At 39.3% G+C, this 26,126-nt stretch overlaps 1 protein-coding gene across 1 annotated transcript in view; it reads left to right on the top strand.

The window, feature by feature from the left end:
* LOC126252118 (cilia- and flagella-associated protein 251-like) overlaps positions 1 to 16,301 on the top strand; it is a 146,439-nt gene extending 130,138 nt beyond the window's left edge. Inside the window, exons 5-6 of the mRNA XM_049953020.1 lie at positions 16,044 to 16,156; positions 16,245 to 16,301. Of these exons, the coding sequence (XP_049808977.1) occupies positions 16,044 to 16,156; positions 16,245 to 16,301 (170 nt within the window). The remainder of the gene's footprint in view (positions 1 to 16,043; positions 16,157 to 16,244) is intronic.
* The last annotated feature ends 9,825 nt before the right edge of the window (positions 16,302 to 26,126 follow it).

Raw genomic sequence — 26,126 nt, 5'->3', positions numbered from 1 at the left:
TCTCCCCTTGCTCCAGGGATCGCGAATCTTTATATGGAACACTTTGAGGAGGTGGCACTACAAACTGCTCACTGTAAACCCAGGCACTTGTTCCGCTATGTGGACGACACTTTCGTGATTTGGCAGCATGGCAGGCAGGCACTGGAGGAGTTTATGGACCACCTAAACGACATACATGAGAATATCACCTTCACGATGGAAGTAGAAGAGAATGGCTGTATTCCAATCCTGGACATACTGATCAGGAAGAAAGCGGATGGCACGCTGGGCCATTCAGTATATAGAAAAAAGACGCACACAGACCAGTACCTCCATGCAACCAGCTGCCACCATCCGGCGCAATGCCAGTCAGTACTGACCACCTTGGTACATAGGGCGCACGTCATTTGTGACAAAGAAAGACTCTCAGATGAATTACACCACCTAAGAGAGGTATTTCGGAAAAATGGGTACAGTGAAACACAGATTGGCAGGACCTTCAAGAGTAGACAGGCTGACAAATTTCAGGAAGAGGAAGAGGAAGTTAACAAGAGACTCGCCTTTCTTCCATATTTGGGGCCCACATCAGCCAAAATCGGGAGGCTATTAAGAAAATCAAACATAAATACCATCTTCTGACCACTGCCGAAAACGAAAGAGCTGCTGGGCTCAGCTAAGGACCCACTCAAACTAACACACCTGGTATATACAGCATTGCCTGCGAATGTGGTGTGCAGTACATTGGTCAAACGCAGCGCTGCATCTCTAAAAGGTGCGAGGAACACATCAGGCATGTTCAACTTGGACAGATAGAGAAATCTGCTATAGCTGAACATAGCATCAAAGAAAACCACACCTTTGATTTCAAAAACACCAGGGTGCTGTGCCAAGCCGGGAGCTATTGGGATAGCGTCATTAAAGAATCAATAGAAATACGGGTCCACGAGAATCTTGTGAACAGGGACGAAGGCTATCAACTGAGTGCGGCCTGGAATCCAGCATTAGCCGCAATACGCCAGGAACGCAACAAGAACTGTCCAGCTCACGAGACACGATCAGAATGCTCTGATGGAGACACGAACGGCGCACCCGCTTCCCCCTCCACCCCACCCGCTGGCTCCTCTGGACCCAGCCTCTCACGGCTAGGTGGTGGGGGGCACACCGCAGGTATAAAGGGACCGGCATCCGCAAAGTCTCGGCACTTCGCCAGAAGATGATGAATATGTCACTCATCGAAGTGTTGCAGTTTGAAGACACCGCCACCCGGCTGGAAGCCCGAGAACTCTTCGCCAGCTGTATACGCCGGGAAAGCATACATTCACATTTTTCTGATGTGTTTATATGTTTCTGGCAGAAGTGATAACACCCCTATAGTTATTGCGGTCTGTTTCAGGGCCTTTCTTGTGTAGATGGTTTATGAAGGCAGTTTTCCAGTCTTCCAGCATTTTTTTTCTCCCAGATTTTATTATTATATTTTTCAGTTTAAGAATGATGTCATTATCTAGAGCCTTGCATAGCTTTGCCTTAACCCCATTCTCACCAGCTGCCTTATTGATTTTTTAAGTTCTTTTAAATCCAGGGCCATTGAATTTATTTTGAACAGACTTGAAGTGTCTGTTAAACAGGAGATAATAAAAGGGAGTTCACAAAAATATTATAATTAAAATAAAGTGTTATTCTATATTGTCCATTATAGTGGACACTGTGTCTTGGTGACATACAAGTGAGCATTAGAAAGAGAATGAAAATGTAAAAAAAAACAAATACTTTATTGGTAGTGTACTTAACAAAATACAATCTTATTAGGCAGATGTCACTCATCTCATGCACTGTTTATAAATTTAAAAAAAAGATATTAATTTTGACAATTTTATTTCTGATGAGGCTCAGAGAAATCATTGTCTATGATATTAGACAGAGGAAAGCTGAAAAGCCTTGGCACATTATTTTGTTTTACATCATGCAGCCAGTGTTCTTATACCTCATGATATTTTTCAGCTCAGTCATTTCTTGCAAAAGAGCTACAGCATGTGAGTGTGATTGTGAGGACAATAGTGTTCACAATTTAGGAGTTGAATTCTCATCTTCTTCTTCAGAATGCTATTTCTCTTGGCCACTTAACAAATACTCTGCAGTTCTTGGTTTGAAATCAAGATTCTGCAGGATACTCTGCTTTGGCTCATCTTTCCCAGGTCTGTAAAGCGCAAAATAACTTTTACATTCCACTTTCCTGTCAGTCAAGTCCACGCATCCCATATTGTTACTGTAGCAGCTGATTACTTCTGGACCAGGGACCTGATTGTATCTCAGATCTTTCTTTGACCATCTTTTACTTTGATTCATTGGCTTCTTCCCAATCTTGGTCAATGCAGTTATGGCTGGCTTTTGATCATGCCATTTTACAACAGAAATTAGTCTTCTCTTACTGTCTGGTCAGCAGCGCAGTGTTCTTGATTTGCAAAAATCTTGTTTGTTGTCATGACTTCAATATTGTTCCAAAAATGACCATATTAACATAGTACCTACTTTGTTTACAAAAATAATAATAATGCATCAGATAATTCCATTGATCCACAATCACTACAAGAAATTTATTGGAAGTTACAGAAGATAATCACCACTGATGCCTAAGAACCATGCTCAAAAATGTGACACAAAGTCCCAGCACCCATTACAATGGGCGTTACAGTGTTGTAACCATAAAGAAAGAAAGATGTAAAACTATCAAACAGCAAAGCCATATAAACAACTATCACAGATGCTGGGTACAATAGGAACTTATGTTCATGAAATAAGTTTCAAAAAACACAATAACATATGAGCGCTTGCCTGCCGAGTTAATACAGCATAAACAAAGCTGCTACTTGGCTTCAAGTGATTGTAGTGACTCTTTCTCCCACCAGCGGCTGAGCCATACTGTCCATTGAAATGGACTACAGGTATTGTGAGGGAAAGTGCAGAATATTTGATAGCAGGACAGAAAACTCTATGTCCACTATAACGGACATCAGGTATCAAGAGAATATGACAATAAGTATTTATGTCTTACGGATTACTTGAGGGAAGCTTTACATTATAATTACATAGTAGGTAAGCTGTCATGTCATTTATTGATAACTGAAGGAGGATAGGTTATTAGTAGTGAGCTCTGTTACTCTGTTTAGTAGATGTCCTTTATTTAGTAAGAAGAATTCTACACCTGGATTCAAATTTTATGTCACCAGTTTTGAAAGTTGATAATATTTGACCCTTTGCCATTTTATTATATACGAGTTGACCCATGTGAATAATTCATACTCTCTCCTGATCAGTCAGTGATTAGTAATATACTTTTGGAGAAGTAAGTGAGTGCCAGTATTTACTGATAAAGGGTATTACATTTTGAATAGTAGTAACAAGTAGTAGTTTCACTGTAAAAAAAATCAGTATCATTATATACAATATGGTTAAATGTAAGACATAGATATTGTTGGCAGATATTGTCTTTGTCAGATTGATTGTATTTTTTGAAACTTTTTTATTTGATGAAACTTCTTTGAAAATAATGTTAACAGTTAACATGTGATCATTGTTTACTTTTAGCTGAGTGTGTCCTTAGCACAAATATAAATATCTCTGAATGTGCAATCTCATACAAAAGCCACTTATAGTTCTCCATATGCTTTATTAATGATGATAGTGAGGGCTACTTTTATTGGGAATTGTTCTCTTATTATTTGGAAAGACATGGTTGGATCAGAGGATGTGAGGTTCATGCCAGGTATGAGCTGAGTTCAGTTTTATCAGAGTCAATGATTTTAGCAGTGGTGATGTACTTGCTTAACTGAGTTACCACTAATCGTGCACCATTAATTAATCCTCAATTAATGTTATGATTTCTAATTAACAATATAGTAGCATTTTCCTTTAAAAACAATTAATGTGGTGGTAAACTGGATGGATTTAAAAAGTTTAAGATTTCTAAATCATACAACTGAATGCTGTTTATTTCTTCAAGTTAGACAAAATCAGAATTGAGTAGACCTTTGCCTCTCCAGGCAACAAACTTCAATTGACATATTTATTAATTGTTGTACACACATCATCTTTTGCACATAGAATCACTGTTGAATAGAATTGCAAAACATTTTGTTCATTGACTTCCGTATCACTGAATATGGCGGTAATAGGACTATCGTAATTACAGTGTTTAGGAATTTTGGTCACTTCATTGAATTATTCTGTTGATTTTCTGTATCACCATTACCAAATTTAAGTTACCATTCATTGAAAATGGGGTCACCATTTGCCCTCATATGTCAAGGCAACTTTTGAATTTCAAGATGAGATTATGAGGGTGATCATTTAATTATAGTTTCAACAGTGACTTCTATTGACATGTCTGACAAGAAGTGATACTCAAAAGATGTCTCCAGCAAACAGAATTATTTTGCTTGCACAATGGAGATTGTTTTCATCATGTCCCTTAAAAGTTGATTGACAACGTTTAGCACGTCTTTGGAATCTCGTCCCATATCATGAGATGAGAGTCATGAAAAAGTTGTGCATCCTTGGTTTCAGTGTGAATCTGTGAGACCAATGAGTTCAAAGTGTGTACAGGTAGTGTGAAAATTTAACGATGTGCATCCCCCTAGTAGGAGACTGGCAGTGATGCCTGTCCATACAACTATTAAAACAATCTTTTTTTTTCACTTCATAAAATGTGACACAAAGTTTTGTACACAAATGTTTTACCACAGGCTTCTGGGACATTAGTGAAGTAAGAAGTGGGAATCTTATTTCTTACTGGATGTAACACTTCCTCATCCATTGCCTTCCACTTGTCATTTAGCTTTTCATTCTTCATTAGCTTTGTCATTAGTACATTCTTCTTCTATGGTGTAGGTTTCTGGTGTGTGTTATGCAGTGATTACAACAGGTGTTAGCCAGTTGTATCATTGGAAAGATTTGCCATGACATTTAAAAAATTCTTTAATCACAAATGCTTTTTGATTTTAATCATTTGCAGTACCAACGTTAGTATGGCTAGTTGGTTGGTTTGTGGGGGTTGAAGGGACCAGATTACAAAAGCCATCGCTCCCTTTTTCCACAAGTATAAAACACTCATTAGGAAGAAAAACAAGCAGCAGAGATGACAAGGGATGACACAGAACAAGAAAGACAAAGATAAAGACCAGAAAAGAGGAATTATAAACACACAGGGTGTTACAGTGATTGGCCGACCATGGAAACAAAAAATCAAAAAGCCAACCACCAAGAGACACACTAAAAACCCCAATCTAAAACCGTAGGTCAAAGGCCAGACTCAACACAAAAAGTACACAAAGCCTCAGATTGAGTGATAAAAGTCCCCTGCATGAATAAAACTCAAAACTAAACCTGCCATGGCAGTGTCATTCGTTAAAAGTGCAGGGAGCAGATCAGGCAGCGCAAATGTCTGCCTGAGTGCAGTTAAAAGCAGACAGTCCAACAAAATGTGGACCACTGTCAATGCTGCACCACAGCGACAGAGAGGTGGGTCCTCATGGCGCAATAAATAACTGTGCGTCAGCCAGGTGTGGCCAATGTGTAGCCAGCAGAGTACAATGTAGTTCTTGCAAGGGGTCCGCAAGAAGGAGCACCACACACCGGTCATCTCCTTGAGGGTGTGCCATTCAGCACTCAAGCACCAAGGACTTTTTGCCACAATATTGACTGGAGATCACATTCTGGAAGGCCAATCTCCAGGGCCAGTGTACTGATAGCCTGTTTGGCCAGCCTGTCAACATGTTCATTACCCAGGATGCAGACATGACCTGGGGTCTACACAAAAACCACGGAGCAGCCGCAACGGGCAAGAGTATGGATGAACTCCTGGATAGCCATCACCAGACGAGAATGAGGTAAACACTGGTCAATAGCTCGTAAACCGCTCAAGGAGTCATTACAGATAAGGAAGGACTCACCTGAGCTGGAGCAGATATACTCTAGGGTGCAAGAGATGGCTACAAGCTCTGCAGTGAAAACACTGCAGCCATCCAGCAATGAGCATTGCTCAGATTCTTCCCCAAGAGTAAAAGCATAATCAACTTGACCAGCAACCATTGAACCATTGGTATAGACTACGGCAGAGCCAGAAAACGTGGCAAGGATGGAAAGAAAGTGTCGGCGGAGGGCCTCAGGAGGGACTGAGTCTTTCGGTCTTTGTGACAAATCCAGCTGAAGGCATGGGCACACACCATGGGGGTATACGTATATGAGCCCAGAAAAGAGGTGGGAGAGGGAAAAACTCAAGCCCAGAAAGAAGAGACTGGAAGTGAACCACAATCGGACACTCTGACTGGGGCCGCTGTTCAGGAAGATGGACGACCGAGGTGGGGAACAGGAGACAGTAATTTGGATGCCCGGGGCAAGCTACAAACATGTGCAGCATAAGCAGCCAGTAATCATTGGTGCCGGATCCGCAATGGAGGGACACCAGCCTCCACAAGTATGCTGTTTACAGGGCTTGTGCAGAAAGCTCCATTTGTGAGTCGGATCCCGCAATGAAGTATGGGGTCAAGCAACCAAAATGCAGAAGGTGATGCATAACCATAAGCCAGGCTCCCATAATCAAGACAGGACTGAATCAACGCCTGATACAGTCAGAAAAGGGTAGACCGATCGGCACCCCAGCTGGTGTGACTCAAGCAACAAAGAGTGTTCAGATGCCGCCAGCACGATTGTTGAAGCTTTCGAATATGGGGGAGCCAAGTCAACTGGGTATCAAAAAGCAATCGCAAAAACTGATTCGTTTCCACCACAGCAAGAGGTTCACCGTCAAGGTAAAGCCATGGCTCAGGGTGAACAGTGTGACACCAGCAGAAATGCATGACGCAAGTCTTGGGGTCAAAAACTGGAAGCCGTTCATTTTGGCACAAGACTGCGCCTTGCGGATAGCACCCTGCAGCTGCCATTCAGCAACTGCAATTCCAGTGGAACTGCAGTACAGGCAAAAGTCATCAGTATGCAAAGAACCTGATACGGATGTTCCCACAGCTGCAGTGAGCCCATTGATAGCAAAAAAAAAGAGGCAGACACTCAAGAAAGAGCCTTGGAGGACACCATTCTCCTGGACTCGGGAGGAACTATGGGAGGAACCAACTTGTAAGCGGAAAGGATGAAGCGACAGAAAATTTTGAATAAAAATCAGGAGCAGGCCCTTAAGACCTCACCCACGAAGTGTGGTGAGGATGTGATATTGCCGTATTGTATCGTATGCCTTCCACATGTCAAAAACGATGGAAACCAGATGCTGATGGAGGGCAAATGCTGTATGGATGGCAGACTTCAGGCAGACCAGATTATCAGTGGCAGAGTGTACCTGATGGAACCCACCCTGAGTTGGAGCCAGGAGGCCCCGAGACTCAAGCAGTGAACTCAACCTCCAGCTCACCATGCTTTCGAGCAACTTGCACAGAATGTTAGTGAGGCTAATGGGATGGTAGCTGTCCACCTCCAGTGCATTCTTGCCAGGTTTCAACACTTGTATGATGACACTTTCCCACCATTGTGAGGGGAACTCACCCTCAACCCAGATATGGTTGAAAAGGTCTAGGAGGTGTTGCTGGCTGTCCACCGAGAGGACAGTGGATGCGATCTGGCCTGGGAGCCATATCAGGGCAAGCGGCTAGAGCACTTTGGAATTCCCACTCACTGAATGGAGCGTTGTATGATCTGGTGTGGTGCATATGGAAGGAAAGGCTTCAATTTTCCAACCGCTCTTTCAGGGAGCAAACACCAGTGGGTAATTCATACAAGTGGAACTCTGAGCATAATGCTCTGCAAAGAGTTCTGCAATTGTGTATGATTCAGTACAGGGAATGCCCAGGTACGCTGACAGTAGTCTGATATCCACAGAGTCACCTAATCCTGGTCCAAACCTGCAATGGAGAGGTGTGGATGCCAATGGTGGAGACATACCTTTCCCAGCACTTCTGCTTCTGTTGGCAAATAAGGGTCAGGCCCGGGCATGGAGCCGCTTAAAGGCAATGAGGTGTTCCAGTGAAGGGTGTCACTTATGACATTGGAGGACGTGCCTGCAATCTCTAATTACCTCAGCGATCTCTGCTGACCACCAAAGCACAGTGCTCCCCTGAGGGGACCCGGAAGAACAGGGAATTGCATATTCCACTGCAGAAATGATGCTGCTAGTTATCGTGTGAACCACCACATCAATGGCGTCATTAGAAAGAGGCTCAATAGTGGCAATGGAGGCGAACGAGTCCCAGTCAGCTTTATTTAAGGCCCATCTGGGGTGGTGCCCAAAAGAGCAATGCCATGGCAGTGACAAATCAATGCAGAAGAAAGGGTGAAGGCTGATAAGTAGTCAGAGCTCAGCATCGTGGGATGTCATCCAGCTTGTCACAGGCTAGCAGTGCCCGTGACTGGGCTGGGGAGGCTGTCTGCATCAAAATCGACCCGCTATGCATTTTGGACAACTCCACCACTTCCCCAAACCTATCTTCAAGATGGTTGACAAAAAACTGGGGCTTCATTGCCTGAAAGGTCTCTTCATCAGTCCTGCTGCAAACGAGGTACTGAGGCAAATACGGATATTGAGACCTGATCGCTCGATGGTCCTCCCATGGTGTAGCCAGGGAGGGAAACAATCGGGAATCATAGGTCGCAGCATCAAAATTGTTCCTGACATACTTTCAGACAACTGGGGCCCAGTGTCCACCAGCTTGATTCGATTTAACCTGTTTCATTGCGGCTCATCCACCCTGTTGCGTTCCACTCCGACCAGGGGCTCTCCCCATGGGTGCCACCCATCCTCAGCAAGGGCCATTGCTGGGAGTCCTGGTGCCCCAGAAGGATGGGCACCTACTCTTTGGCATATGAGGGGAGGTCTCAGCTCTGGCATCAGCATTGCGATGCCTGTGTTGTCAGGGGGCTACCACCAAGAGGGTACATGACAGCCCCATCACAACAGACTGGCTACCGCACTGGATGTTGGGTGCTGAAGTGGTCCAGAATTGTCGTGGGCACAAAGGATGGTACGGCGCAGGAGACGAGAAGTAGGCAACCCGTAAGACATTGGGTGCAAAGCCTGCTACATGACAATGAGTACCATGCAAAATCTTGGTGCATGATGGACAGACAAAAAAACATAACGTAAGGTGTCCTTCCCCAAATGATATGCACTATCAACAGAAATTTGGAAAAGGTGGAGGTCAAACCTGTGAGGGGACCATCACAGAAAAGCCGAGAAGTTGGAAACTCTCTTTCGTCGCCTCTGATGACAGGCAGGAATACAGCGGGCCAATTCTAACCCCCAATGCCACAGGGGGTTTTAGTATGGCCAAGTTGGTTAGTGTTACAATGCCAGATCAGCCAGTCATCCAGACTTTTGCATGTACAGCTACTGAAAAGGTTGCTACTTCCCTTCAGGAATGATGTAGAGGTCTCACCTATCCACAGATCCCTCTCTGATAGGGTTGCACCTGTGGTATGGCTGTCCCTATCACAGAGGCATGAAAGTCACCCTCCCTTGGCAAGGTTCATGGTTCATGGAGGAATGAATCACCTTTAGTATATTAAATTTTTGTGCTTAGTGATATGTAAAACTTATGTATGTCCATGTTTAGAGTAAGCTGTCAGTCTTTTTGATCACATTGAAATGTTACTATCATAACTGTAGTTATTCATGAGACCTTGTAGTTGTAAGTTGTTCATGGATGACTGCAGGATGTAAAATGATGTGCTTGTTTAGGCATGAAATCACCTTTCTGAATCAAAGTTGGATGTCTAAATGTGGGAATGAGTAGGTATTGCTGCTAGCAAATGGACACAGTAAACTGTAATAGAGGCACTTTGATTAGAAAGTTTAGTATTCATTTCCTAAATGGAAGAATGCAGCAAGGAACAGGAAAAGTTTGATGAAAAAAAAGAAGAAATGTGAAATAAAGAAATGGTACATTGTTTTCAGTGAACTATATGTCTCCTTATTGAAAACATCTCTTTAATGTAAGTTGTTATGGAAAGGCCTTATAAACCATTAGGTGCATGGTAATGGGTGTGAGAGTATTGTTTGAGCCTTGACCATCAGTAGGGTATAGATTAAGTTGGAAAGTTCATAAAATGTAAGGCAACAACCGATAGAAAATTTTTGCTAAACTTTCAAAGTGTAGATGATGTAGCATTACAAATGGTCAAAACTACTATTGGTGATCTGAACAAGCTCAGAACCTTAAAGTATCAGTAATATTGGACATATTACACTATCTGCTTGAGATATTCCATTTTGATGTGTGTCATTTTTTTCAGTACATGAATTTGTCTGATTTGCTTCACTGTTATTGAAATGTCACATACAAGTGTTTCAGTCTTGGTAGCATGTACTTTGAATTTTTGTAATTTATGTTTTTTACGCTGCAAGAGTACATTTCTTGTCATGAGAATTTTTTAATGTACCGTGATTTACATTACTTATTTTAATTTATATAAAATTTATATGATACTAGTGCACGAACAGCAATTTCCAATGTCAATGCATATATTTTTGTAAAAAGATACCTCATGCTGATTGCATATAAGCACATATATGAATCACATAATCATATTATTACACATTTAGTACAAAATATTGTCATTGGAATATGCTTAAAAGTGTTACATAGGAGGCACTCCATCCCCCCAAGAAGATTAATGAGTGTTCAAGATCGGCAAAAGATGCTGGACACCCCTTAGCATCTCTTAGGGTGTATAAAATTATGTGTAGCTGTGTGAAAGTTTACATTGGAACAATGAAAACAAGTGTCAATACCCACATAAATGAACACAAAAGGAACTGTCAACTGGGAAATACCAATAAATCAGCTGTAGCAGAACATGTTTTTAAAGACGGTGATCATGAAATAAAATTTTGTGAGACAGGCGTGCTAGCCAGGACATTTCATTACTATGCACTGTGGGGTGGCGAGTAGAATAGTACGTTGTTATATTATAATTTGTTTGAATGTAGAAACACTGCTTTTCCCGGCCGATGCACCATATGTGGGGCGGCGGGTGGAATTTTTTAAATGTTGGTATATAAAAATCCTGTAGAATGTAGAAATGTAGTATTTCCCGGCCGATGCATCATATGTGCGGCGGCGGGTGGAATTATTGTTGTTAAAAATGTTCCTATTATTTATGCTGTCTTTTGCCGTTCTCAACACTGGCTCTCTAACTACAAGATTGGCAACCAGAAAGTGATTAGCAAAACGTGAAGCCTGTAATTAGAATTCCTAGTGCCCACTTCATCTGAGAAACACACTTATAGCTGCAGCTTATAGCTCTGAGGAATTAGGAGATTGTCTGGGATTTATAATCAAAAACGGTCGTGAAAAAAAAAAAAAAAAACGTTCTGTATTCTGAAAGTCACAGATGAAAACAAAAGAATCCACACAATCTAACTAACAGAGAAGTTCAGAGTCTAATGCGCTGATACCACTATAACTGTCCAAATTAAATATTTAAATGAATGCTCGCCATAATTTGATGATAAGGTTCATGAAACGCCACGCTAAATAATGGTAGAATGTTTGTCCCGCGGCGGCACGTGAAAATACGACAATACGCAAACTGAAGTTAGATAATGGAAATCATCCCAGAATTAACACTTCACTCGAAAATGATTTCATGGTTACGCGTATCTCAAGTAACTTGATACGGCATCCGAGGCTGTTTGTAGCAATGATACCGACGCGACGCGACGCGACTCCCGACACAGATGACGTGCTATTCAGCATCTGGAGAGAACTGGGGCCTTGCTTCCTCACGCAGCGTTCTTATATATAAAGCCACGGTGCGGACGGCTAAGGGAACGCCTGATCAAATCGGCTCTCCCGACTAGCCGCTGGGCTAGTAATGCACCACATTAAGTTATCGAATAAATCATAGTTTCTTTTACTGATGGCCGATGAAGCTCTTAATTTAAATGTGCATTCAGCACACAGGTAAGTATTGATAATAAAATTTTGACGTGGCTAAGTTAAATATTTTGGGCGAGAGAATTAATTTAATTACACTGCACGCAGTAGACGAGCTCTGAACTGGCCCTTTGGAGATACGCTGTCGCTATAGTTTTATTGGTATTCAAATGAAACTTCTCACATCTTCATAGTTATAGCGGATTTCCAACCTACTTAAATATAAACATCCTAGCCTTATTTATTAGCCTACTTAATCTATCTTGCTTCCTTAAGTTTTAAGACAAAAACCAGAAAATATTGAATTTCAACTAAAATCTTAAATTTTGAGATCCAGAAGACTGTTTCTATTAAATATTTATGAAAAAGGAATCTGATTATAAATTTTGAAGTCTCTAGCTCTTTTCTGTTGCGCCAATGATTTTTACAGAAAAACGTCCAAATTTCGAAAATGGTTAAAGTTATCGAACTGATATTCAACACATATTAATTTAGTATTACTCCTGACATGCTAGAACCGTTTCAGGATATTCACTTGATTTTTAAAGTATTGCGCAACATTTATGGCGTCAGAGCTAGTTACAGCGGACTGGCTGGCACACAATAGAAAGACTGATGTGAATTTACTATGGCGTGAGTAGGCTGCTTCCCTACAGCACGTATCTATAAAGAAGCTATTGAGATTCAGAAATGCCACAATAATTTTAATCAAAAAGAGGAAGGGTTAAAGTTAGACAATACGTGGCGGTCAACTTTGCACCAATTATGTGACAATCAATTTCCTTCAATTGAGAATAATGATGTTAGTCAGAGAGAGACTTACAGTCGGCCCCACATGACATATGGTGCTGCCCTCTATGTGCTCTATACAAATGTGACCTCCGTGGCCTGGCAGCCAGTCATTGACTCATCTTGGAAGATGTTGCCCACAGATTTCAACAAAATGTCAGGAAAAAGAAGTTTTACAGATCAACCATGGCCTCCCAGCCCAGAAATTTTAAATAATGAAGATGCCAGCTGTGAAGGCATACACATTGTTCTTCACACTTAAGAGCATCATCTGTAACACTGTTACTTAAATTTCCTGTTGCTTTTACATGTGAAATTTGACATTTCCTCACTGTTTTGAGTATATGTGTCCACTGTTACAACCCATTTCAAGTGAAACAGTTTGATATACACAAAACTAAAACTGAAATAAGTTTGTAGCACATACTATTAATAAAACCACATTGTAAACAAAGGAATAAGCAAAGACAATCTTCCTCACAGTTTGCCAGACTCATTGCAATTTGTTTCAGCTTTTGGCATACAGAAGGTGTGGATCACAGCATAGAAACAGGGGGTGTGGCAGGTGCAGACACCCAAACAAATTTTGTTAAAACATATTTATAGCCAGAATTTGATTATAAAACTTTGCAATGTTATTCTTAAATAAATAATCTGATAAATTATGTAATAAAAAAATTCGAAATTTTCCTCAATTTTGCCCTGTGCCTGCTCTTAAGTCAAACAAGTAGTTATAAATCTATGCTGCTATACAAAGACAAGAGGCTTCCATAACTCTCAAAAAAGAAACATTCCTTACCAGTTTACTTCAAATTTTTAAACAATATTCTAAGAAACATTTTGAATATATATTCCTTTTACTGATTTACTTCAAATTTTTACACAACGCTCTAATGAACATTCAGACATATATGCTATATACTTTAATATGTATGAAATTTATAAATATTTATATAATACATAATGGGCAAATAGGGGAAACATTGTTAGTAAAAATCTGGAAAAATTATTGTACAGTTTACTCCAAATCTTTATTGGATGGACATAAGCTATATAATCTTGTATTACAAAGTATAAATGAAACATTGTTAGAAAATCCTCAGAAAGTTATTATTTACCAATTTACTTCAATTTTTTACAAAATGTCCTAATAAAAATTGAACAGATATAAACTATATATTTTTATTAAAACATTATTATTAAAAATTTCGAAAGTTGTTGAGTGACTTACTTCAAAGTTTAGCATGACACTTCCAATAAACATACACAGAGTATACAGGGATGTAGATGCAAATATTGTGATATTATTGGTACCATCATATATACCCAGTTCATTGTGTTAGTTCTTCCTTCTCTGTGTCTAACAGTCTTCACACATATGCAATATGTAATTTAGTACTTGATACCTTCTGCACAGTCATAACTGCACAATGAAGTGGACCCACCTGCAGGTATAGTCTCTTTGTTTTGTGTCTGCTTCCCGGGGGAAAATAAACGTAAATGGTCTGCTTGTGCCATTGTGCCACATGTTCTTAAAGGTATTAATGAACATAAAAATATACTGCTTCTAATTAATTATTGGTCTGCAAATTAAGTAAAGAAACATCTTCATTTACACCGCTAACTCCCTGCATTTTTTAAAACAACCATGCACAGGTCTTCTGTTAAAACAGACTGTGAGAAAGGCAATGCTTTGCTATGCTGTCAGTTTTAAGTGTGATAGTAAGTCATTTAAAGACAAATTGTTTCTCCCATATGTATTCTTGCTCGTTGTATATGATTTTAAACAAAAATTGTACACACAACAATGTGCTGTTTTGTTTTATTCCTCAGTCACTTTTAACAGAAAACTGGAAAGTTGTATTTATGGCTTACTGTCCCATGATTAGAATACTACTGTGGCATCTGAATTTTCTGAGTTCTTGTAGTACTACCTGTCTGAAAAATATAAACTGTGAGAAATAATGTCATTGACTACTGTCCCCGCAGATTCAGCACCTGGAAATGTCTCTCTTGTACTCCATGTAATAACAATGACAAGCAATTCATCCATTAATTTTAAAGTGACTTCAGTTACAAATAACTTTTTTGTTTGCAGTAGCAATACACAAAGCTACAGGACAAAGGCAGAGAGGAAGAGGTGATGGTTTTATGTTACCATGTTTCCTCCCATGTTTGTGCAGTGCCTTGGCTGTAACACCATGAGTAGGGAACACTTTGTGGTGGATCAGTCAGTGTGATGAGGTCTAAGTTACTTTTGATTGTCCTTCTTCCAGTATGGTTGTCTTTTTTCTTGTGTAATGGTTCAACTATTCCATACCATGGCTGTGCATGAACTTATTCTTCTTGACTTTGTATCCAGGCAGGGTGAGGCTGAAAGAGAGTGTCTTACTACTTCTAGACATTGAATGACAAACACATTGTCAGACATAATCTTCTATATTGTTTCATTCATTTACATCAATTATGAAGACAGATCCAAAGATCGAACACATTGATCTCTAAACCTGATCGCATGAGACCTCAACTTCATATCTAAGATTTACAATTTTCATTTGTCTTGAGAATTTACATTGTCCTATGAACATTTTCTCTGAGCTGTTTATGACACCTTCAAGGGAAGTTACCAAGGCATAAACATCTACGTCCAGCAAGTGCTATCACACTCACCATGCTGTGCCTTGCTGCTGCTGTGTTATGTCACTGCATACATACCAAATTCACAGATCACAGATCAGATGCGCACAGAGGATTTTTTTCCACAATATAAAATGATTATAAGAGACATGATAACCTTTCATTAGCATGAGCGTCCTCAGTGGAACATAGGTCATTCTCACTAATGGCCCATGTTGCACTGCAATGGACAAAGGAGGGGGGGGGGGCAGAAATGGACAGAGAGAAGGAGAAGGAGGAGATAGACAGAGAGAGGGGGAAGAAGAGATGGAGAAAGAGAGGGGGTGACAAAGATATGGACAGAGAGAAGTGGGAGGAAGTGATGAGAGAGGAGGGAGAAGTAGGGCATGGGCAATGAGAGTGTGAGATTGGGGAGGAGGAGATGGACACAAAGAGGGAGGGGAGGGGGGGTGGAAAGAATATTAGGACATATGTCCAATTCTCATGTATATTTAGCAGTTACAAAGCACTGCCTGGCTCACTATGCCATATTTACATATGCCATATTTACATATGGTGTTCAGTTATGAATTTTAGTTTCCTGAAATGTTGTGCAGATACTTTTTAATTTTTGTACAGTGATATTTAAATTTTGTAAATAAAATACCATTACACAAAGTCCTATCATTATGATTAATTGTAAAATGAATTTATTCCCTTTTACAGGCAGCTGTCAACTGGGAAATGATCTGGGTGTTGTCAAGCATGTTACATTTCGACCTAAGAGAAATGAACATTTCCTTATCACAGGTGAAAATGGTGTCACATTTATGACATGGGTAAGACCAATATTATGAAAATCCTTCAAGTTGTCATTTGTGAATTAGAAACAGATAAATATCTATCATTTTACTTTTAATTTTTCAGTATATACAACACTGTGGAAAATTCCTTATAAACTACCTAATACAGAGAGAAAAATAACAACTCACAAAATGATAATGGTTCAGTGTATGTTTATGGAACAAATATTGTAGTAAAGCTCTGCAGCATTTGGCCATAACAACAATCTCTGTAATCCCGAACATTTATGAACATCAGCAAGTATGACTTCATCCTGCAGTACAAAACCTACAAGAGATATACAAATCTTTAGGATTTTCTCTTCAGAGAACTCTCTTTCTGAACTACTTGTTTTATCCCTAGCTATTATGGACAAGAATCATAATTAACTTAACCTAAGAAGTGGTGCAGCCCAATGACAATTTTCTGTTATATGATACAAATTTACATCAAAAATTAATTTTATTCTCTGAACTACAGGGAAGGAATTTAAGTAATTAAATAGTCGGTGGGACACATTTTAGTGTATTACATTTATGTCCAATAGAACAAGATCTAGACTGAATAGTCACCACAATGGGACCATAAAATGGTTCCATTTAAAAGTAATCACCACACACATTAAGACATTTGTCCCACTGGGAGGCAAGATGAACAGCTCCTGTTTATTAGAACATGGTTGGTCACTGACATATCCATTCAGAACCACTCTTGCACTTTTTGGTCCAACTCCAACTGACATACATGTATGTCTTTGTTCAGGTCGCCAAAGATGTGAAAACCACATGGTGAAAAATCTGGGCTGTATACTTCTCACTGAAATCGTTGAAGTGTAGATCATGCAACAGGATTATTCTCTCTGGCAGCATTCCAATACTCTGAGGGCAAAAAGCAGGGCCAACAGTGGAAATGTCCAACATCTTGCCCTGCCAAAGGGATCAAGAGGTCTTCATACAGGTTCTGGTAAGGTCATGATGACCTCCTTCAACTGCAGGAGTCCTCTGCTCATTGAGTTCCTCAAGTGTGGAAGCACAATCAGTGCACAGCCCTATGAAGACACTTTGCTGAAACTCTGGTGGACCACAAAATCAGAACACCCTGGAAGGCTGTTGGACAGGATCATTCTATTGCACAATAACACCTGCCATCACACTACCAATTGGATGAAGGTTACATTTTAGTGATCTGATCTGGAACCACTGCAACATCCTCTGTACAGCTCAGATCTTCCACCATACAATTTTCACATCTCTGGCAACCTGAAGAAAGACATGCATGGACTTTGGTTTCAGTTGCCTGAGGAAGTGCTAGAGATGAAACAGAAATTGATAATGTTATCCCCCAGTGAGATAAATGTCTTAACATGTGTGGTGATTGATTACATTTGAATGTAACCATTCCATGTTCTGTTGTGTTGTGTGTGCTGTTTTCATTTGACTGACCCTCATATTTACCAAGAAAGGACAAACATAAAACTTAAACAGCATTTTATAGTAAGGAAAACTGTAATATAAATTGCCTAAAATATTAAGAGATTACTAAAACTAACAAGTGGACCCTCCATACTGTAAATCACAGATTTTGTTGTGCTTCAAAAATACCCTGAGTGCCTGGCTATCTGGTTTTAGCAACGGGCCTTGGTTTTTGAGAAAATCATACATCCCATATATTCTGAGCAAGTGAGCATAGTGCAGCAGTAGAGGTTCACGGCTATCATGCTGGTATACTTTTTTTTTCCAAAATTGACCAGATTTTTCAATTTTATTTCAAAGAATATCAACAAACAGTGTAAGGTGTGCAGAAGTATAAACATATATTTAGATATTAATTTTTTCTGTCATACAATATTACAAAATCTTATTTTTCATCGTCCACATTGCTTGATGTGCCAGAACAATATTGTGGGTGATACTTATCATAGAAACAACTGAAGCACAAATTTTCGCAGCACCATGCCCATTTTATGAAAGCAACTGTCTTGCAGGCGCATGGTTTCTTCATGAATGATACCAGGAAACACAATTCTTTTGGATTCAGAAAGATTTCTCTTTCATCTGCTAATTTCAATGCGAACCATGCGTATCTAATCATGCTTTCAAAATTAGGTGCGCTGAATTTATGTAGGATTAGCGAATGTAATTTTATCAAATCTTCCCTAGAAGCCATTTCTCTATTGTCTTTCATCAAGTCGGGAGCATTCTGAATAATTTTCATGAAGATTTACACCTGTCGGTAAAAATAAACTTCGCAGGGCTGGCAATAAGCAGTGCACTTTGGTGGGACCACTTTTAGGGTGCAGGTGCTCGCTTTCCTTTCATCAGTGAATAGATGATTGTATAAAATTGAATTGGTTTGCCCTCCCAATGAATCGATAATGTACAAAAATTTCTTCTGTCCCACGTGTGGAAGAATGACATAACACAAAAATTTTTCTTACACCAGTTTCGTGAACTTCCCAGATTTCGTGCAGGACATGCCTACATTTCTGTATTTCCCAGTTAATTCATCTACTCGTTTTTGAACATTAGGACCAAATTTTCTGAACAGTTATTGCATAATGGGCAGAGATCGAATTCAGGTAATGCAAGAAGCGACTGTTGTACGAACATTTGGAACTCCAACTGCGAACCACAACCAGAATAATTATGTAAAAAATTAGTAATTGAATATATCTTTATAATTTTGCACAACTTACACTGTTGATATTCTTTGAAATAAAATTGAAAAATTTGGTGGATTTTGGAAAAAAAAGTGTGTGCCAGCAGCATTTGAATACGGTACCTCCAGCGCAGTAGCCATGAACCTTTACCACTGCACCACACTGAATTGCTCAGAATATATCTTAATGTTACAGGTATACAAAGCACGCAATGAACTTCAAAATCAATTTTCTCAAAAACCAAGCCCCGTCGCTATAAAATCGGATAGCCAGGTACTCAGGGTAAGTGCCTCTACAACATATTTGAAGCGCATCAAAATCCGCAATTTACAGTATGGAGGGTCCCCTTGTAAGTTATTTAAAAAGGCTGTAAAAAGTGCTAGGTAAACTATACATTCTATACAGTTAAGGACTACTTAGATGACACAGAATAGGTAATGGGTGAGATATTCCCTGGAAAACCTGATACAGGAGCTCTGCGTTTTTTATTACTACACCTTATCTTCTTTCTGAATTCCACACTGAACTTGTTATGGAGGGCTGTTGACTCAAATTTTGTGGCAAGTGAATAGAAAGTTGTGGTACACAAAATGGAAACCAAACATAATCATCATGATCCTGTTGCCAATGGATAGTGTGTGTGTGGTATGTGCAGCATTTCTGTTGTGAAATGAACAGTCAAGCATCAGCTTTTTATGATATAAAATAATATGAATATGGTGTGTGCAGCAATTGGTCCCGAGAAGAGAATGAACAGTGTAGTGGTAGCTTTCTACCCTATGAAATAACTACTTTGCACAAATGTATGAACAAGACTCTATTGTACACTAGGCATAAATAGAATGAAGTTACAGTGGCCTTATATTTGGGAAGGTAGAGGTTCTAATTTCTGTCTGGCGTCTCTGAATTATATTTTTCATGATTTCTTTAAATTACAATGTAAAGGCCATGATGGTTTGTACTATAAGGCCCAATGCGATAGCCAACTATTTGCCCATCCATGTCAAACAAGACCTGTAAATCTATGAATACATACTTCTCTGCTGTGATACTAAGACAGGTCCAATATTTTTGTGAAATTTATCTGTGGTTGAATAAAACTACTATTACTACTACAAAAATTCACTAAAATTGTCATCAGTAACACATAAAAATATTTGATTTTATTCAGGATAAGCAGCTTGTTGTCTTTAGACATGGATGTAACACAATGGAAAATTTTCAAGTAATAACATAGTAACAGAATAATTTGCACAAGTTGCCACTTTCCTGGGACTCATAGGTTTTGAGGAAGTTTTCAATTCAGTTTTGATAGAATCTGTACTGACAGTCCATGAGAAATTATCCATTGATTATTCCTATTTTAGTATGCTACAGAATATATATCAGTTTTTCAACTTCCATTAGATTCAAGCAGAATAATGAGGAATTCAAAATTGAAAGAGAAGTTAGCAAAAAAGTTTCCATATAACCTAAACTATTGTTGGTTGTTCTGCAGGAAGTGAAGGAGCAAAATCTGTTACTGAAAACCATCTAAACCATGTAAGCTTGACAATGTCTTTTTGCCTTTTCAGTAAAAATAATAAATGTAAGAACTTAACTTATGGGACTGCAGCCAGGTGACATCTCTGACATCCACTGGTATTTCAATAGAAGCACACCCTTTCATTTTCTAGACACAAGTGTGATGATAGAGCACTGTGCAAGCAAATTTAAAACCTCAGTATGCTTGGCTACACTGACCAAGAATCTAATATGGTATATGCAGAAGGACAACAGACGACACACACACACACACACACACACACACACACACACACACACACACACATACACATACACAAAAACTCTGTAAACAAGTCATGGCACTTCACAGCCACAGATTACCAATGTCAGAAGTTATTGGTAGTGAACAATAATTAACAACAGTTGAGCACAGAGCATTATCTTTGTCAGTGTGTTATTTGGCCAAAAAAATGGCTCTGAGCACTATGGGACTTAACAGCTATGGTCATCAGTCCCCTAGAATGTAGAACTACTTAAACCCAACTAACCTAAGGACAACACCCAGTCATCACGAGGCAGAGAAAATCCCTGACCCCGCTGGGAATCGAACCCGGGCGCGGGAAGCAAGAACGCTACCGCACGACCACGAGCTGCGGACGTTATTTGGCCAGAGAAAGAGCAAGAATTCAGACATAAATTAAGAGAAAACTGCATTATGTTTATAAGGTCACTTGCTAATTTAATCTCAATTTTTTCATTCATAAACTATCCCAGTAGCTGAAATCGTACAGCACAATATATGTGTGTTACATTTCATGGGGCAGTGGTACCAAAGCATTGTTTTGCAGTAGCAGATTTGCTCAGCTGTTATATGCATGTGTAACATTTATGCTCAATACACCAATCCTCCATGGTCTTCATGGTTTGGCCGATGTATGACATGCCAAAACTACAAGGCAAATGATAGACACCCCACATATGTGAACATTCATCAATTAAGGACACTAAAACAATACTAATCTTAGATGGTAGTCAAAAATACACTTCACACCATGTTACCACAAAATATGAGGAATCCAGTTGGAAATGCTACCTGTGTAAGGCAAAAAGACCATAGACTTAGTGCTACCTAATTATTTCCATCATCCTCCTGATTCACGGTTGGTTGGTGGTGCAACACATGTGTGTTTACTACAACAGATCTGGCAAAAGATGAGTTTGAAGTGTGTTAGCTCACAAACTTCCAGGGTCTATGATGACATAGGAACTATGAAGCAAGGTATGAAGCACCCCTTCACACTGAGCTTAACTATTAGCCTGAAGATACAAATCATTTTCAGTTGGCTTTCTATAAATGATGAGTCCCAACACACCATCAACCTACTTCCTGACCAACACATCAAGAAAGGAAAGGCAGACACCCTTTTCCACCACCATTGTGAAGTAAATATCCAGGCAGACTGAATTAATATCTTCTAAAAAGCTCTTTAAATTCTCAAACAATGGAAAGTCCAGGATGGAATAACAACAATATTATAAAAAGGATGGATTGCTACTCACCAAATACAGGACATGTTGAGTCACAGACAGGCACAATGAAAAATCTGCTATACATTTTAGCTTTTGGCCAAAATGCATTCTTCTTATGTAGAAAACACACACGCACATTCACATAAGCACAACCCACACACATGACCACTGTCTGCTCCCCATCGTAACTTGATCTGTTCAAAATGGTTCAAATGGCTCTGAGCACTATGGGACTTAACATCTGAGGTCATCAGTCCCCTAGAACTTAGAACTACTTAAACCTAACTAACCAAAGGACATCACACACATCCATGCCCCAGGCAGGATTCGAACCTGCGACCGTAGCAGTCGCGCAATTGATCTGTCTGTTCATAGAACTGATCATTAATTAAAAAGTAAGTGTATGTCAATAGATATCAAAATAGATTCATTAATACAAAATAGGCTTAACTACAATTAACTGTAATGATCAGACTTGAATGAGAGTGAAAAGAAAGATGGGGTGTGTACCTGTCAAAATATTAGCAGTTGTTGAAGATCTCAGCTGTCTACATTCCTGTAAGTTGGTTGAACATTTAATATGCTGAGAGAATCTCAAGTTTCACTTTCTTTACCTATATGGGGGGGGGGGGGGGGGTAAGTATCGGTGTTTTCAGAAGTTAAACAAATTACACAGTTGAAGAGAGAGATTGCAATGTGCACTTTCACTTTTGTTATGATGTCAAGACCATCATTTTGTTTGAATGTTTCCCAGAGTTATGCACACAGTAATTCTCCTACTGATAACCACATCAAGCAGTGTGGTGGTTTAGCTCTTATTTCCAAAATGATCGATTATAGTCACTCACAATAGGATTTTGTCTCCAGGGACTTGATTTAGCTTCCTTTGATGAGTGTTTTGAAAATCCCATCATTTTCTTAAGACTGATTGTATGGTACATCTTTGTCATAGTCAATGGGAATTTTGTTCTGTAACTGCACAGCATTCAGCTGAGTTTGAACTTTTCCAAGACTTGGAAAAGTAGATATTCTGTGATGAATCTAAAGGAAAGAGATTAAGATCACAGAGTTTTATTCGATCTGGAGAAAGGTTTAAACTATAGTCTAATGCCTAAATTTTTACCAGTTGTTTATTTTATAAGTTCTGTTGAACATTTTTAAACTATCTGCAGATACTGTCAAGGTTGTTAGGAAAGAAACATGACAAGTTGACTGAGCATGTTCCCCAAGAGTAATATTACAGCAGCTGAGAGGACTGTTTTGTGTTCCCTCATGCTGGATATGGATATTGTTATCTTGCCTGCTTCAATATTACTATTGTATAAGCAGGATTACATTCAAAAGCTGCAGTGTTCACTATCTGAGCCAGTGTATCACAGCTTCAGTACTGATCCAATTAAAAGGATTGAGAGGAAGACTAACAACACACTGGAAAAAGTTCCTTGTCATAGGAGACTATTCAAAGTCTTAATTCTTATTGTGATGTCCTCTCCTAGATTTTGTGTACTTCTGAAGATCCACAAAGAAGTGGCTCCTGTTAGGCATATTGTCAGTAACACTGGTGCAGCAGCATAACATGTAACAAAACTCATTGCTGTGCTGTTGAGACAACTAATAGGTCAAAGTGTACATCACATTAAGAACCTTGTGGATTTCTTATATCAGTTAGAGGGATTGTGTTTGAATGAATCTGATATTTTAGTATGATTTCCTATGGTCTCCCTCTTCACTCACATTCCTGTGCTTCATTGAGTTAGGTTTTATGTTGAAATAATAAATCTGATTCTTGACTTTCATTTACTATTTATTCAGCATGTTCTATGAACAACCAGATGAAGTTGTAACGGGGAACTCTTTGACATCTATTATTCTGTCTATTTATGGAAGATTTCAAGGAATGTGCATGGTGTTGGCAGCATTTCTTAGATACCTAGGTTGTCTGACCTCAAGGAATTGAGAATTTAAACAGCTGTTTATAATATCTAAATTCAGTCCACCCTTATATTCACTTCACAATAGTGATGGAAAAGAATGGTTCCCTTCCCTTCTTTGATGTGTTGTTCAGGAGGAGTGTTGATAGTACATTTGTTGAAAACCAACTCACACAGATTTGTGTCTTCAGGCTGATAGTTGTCACCACCCTGCTCTGTTTGAAGTGGTACTTCATAACTTTGTTCATAGGGCCCATGTCATATCAGACTCTGAAAATTTATTATCTGAGTTAGTGCACTGTAATGTCATCTTATGCCAGATTTATTGTAATGAAAGACATATCAGATGATTGTTGCACTATTGACCAACTGTGAATAAGATGAGTGGTGAAATTAATGAGGTCATGCCTAAGCCATTTTGTGTTAGGCATGTAGTATTTCCAACAGAATTGGTTGTATTCTGCAGAAACATGGTATGAAGTGTGTTTTTTGACAACCGTCCAAGATTACAGTCCTTTTAGTATTTGTAAAGTATCATTTTTGTTGTGGCATGCCTTATCTTGGTTGAACCATGAGGTTATCTAGTATATTGAGCATAAGTGTGTAAGGGTACAGACATTTATATAGTTCTTACATATCAAATCTTGCTCATACTCATCTATAACAGACCAGAGACCACAGGTGGCTCAAAGATGCCTCCTCTCTGTCTGCATCTACATCTATACCCTGTAAACCAATGTTAAGTGCGCGGCAGGGAGTACATCCCATTTTACCAGTTATTGGGGTTTCTTCTTCACGTATGGAGCATGGGAAGAATGATTGTTTGAATACCTATGAGCATCAGTAATTATTCTAATCTTATCCTCGTTATCCCTATGTGAGCAATACATAGGGGTTTGTAGTATATTCTTGAAACTTTCTTAACAGACTTTTGTGAGGTAGTTTACGTCTGTCTTCAAGAGTTTTCTGGCTCAGTTCCTTTAGTGTATCTGTGACACTCTCCCATGGATCAAACAAACCTGTGACCATTTTTGCTGCCCTCTGACTGACTATGGTTTTGTGTGCTCCTCCTATATAAAGACCTGTGTATAAGATAAATTATAAAATGGTAAAATATTGGACTACTACATTTTAAACATTAGAAGATAGAAAAATGAAAGATAAAAAGTACTGTAGGCATTGAAGTAAATTTGTTTCACCAAAATATGTATGGTTAGTAAATGACAAAATAACAGGTACTACTTTATAAGAGGGAAGTAGTAATGTGCACAAGGATTCCTAAAGTCTGCCAAGAATTTTCAAGGAAGTGACTTTTCCAATAGGAATAATTAACAAAGTAACAGAATATGTAAGTGAAACAATACCTGCTTGGAAACTGAAAAACCAGGGCTATGAAAGTATGGCACAGAATTTTGGAAATAATATCATTTTTAGATCAGAACATGCTGAAAAACAAAAATTTTTTGGTAGTAATGACTTTTGAAATACTAAATTTACAGAAAAACTTTACTGTTTGTTCCAAAACGGAGAATGAAGGCTTTCACATAAATCATGCAAATCTAGGAACAAACAATTTTTAGTAGGGTAGAATTCTCATGTCTTGTGACCTCAGCTGGAATCCACAAGCAAAACAAAGTTTCCAGGTTTATTACAAAACAATATCAGCTTTATTTCAACAGACATGTAAGTCTTGTATAAAGAATATGAAAACCTTCTGAAATTGTGTGAATTGTCTCTTGACTTTATAGCAAACTGAAAAATCTAGAAGTTGTTCATGTTGTGCTGCCTACTATCACTGTTGAGTGAAATAAGAACAAGTACAGACATACAACAAGGGAACGGCAGTCTGTTAATCATAAGCACTAAGTTCCATAAACTGGCAGATACCAAGTCTTGCACCTGAGGCCATGAAGACCAAGTCATTGAGACAGAGGCTTATTGCTGACTGATAGATTCTCTTTGTTATGTCAGAGGTGTGTAGTCCTAGTTGAGGCAGCAGCTGGGACTGACTTTCCAAGGATGTGCATTGGCATACATACTACACAGGTACATAGATATGGCATGTCCTACTTGCTGGTGTGTGATGCAGTGGAAGCAAATAGTGGCATGTTTGCCACATCTCCTAGTAGTGGCACGAGTGCCGCCTGTAGGCAAATGGAATGCTGCTTTATCGTGACAGTGGCTGTCAGACTTGCCGATGGAAACAGCATAATGTTGTTGTTCTGTGGGAATGTTGGTGAGTGAATTCAAAAGACCCATCACCTGCAGGAGGGTGCTTCTGCAACATACTGGACTTGTGTGCTATTCTCATGGACTAGTGTCCCAATACATCATGAGAGT

The sequence above is a fragment of the Schistocerca nitens genome, chromosome 1 (assembly GCF_023898315.1).
Source record: "Schistocerca nitens isolate TAMUIC-IGC-003100 chromosome 1, iqSchNite1.1, whole genome shotgun sequence".
NCBI classification, from domain to species: Eukaryota; Metazoa; Arthropoda; class Insecta; order Orthoptera; family Acrididae; genus Schistocerca; species Schistocerca nitens.
This window is presented reverse-complemented; position numbering and strand designations above follow the sequence as displayed.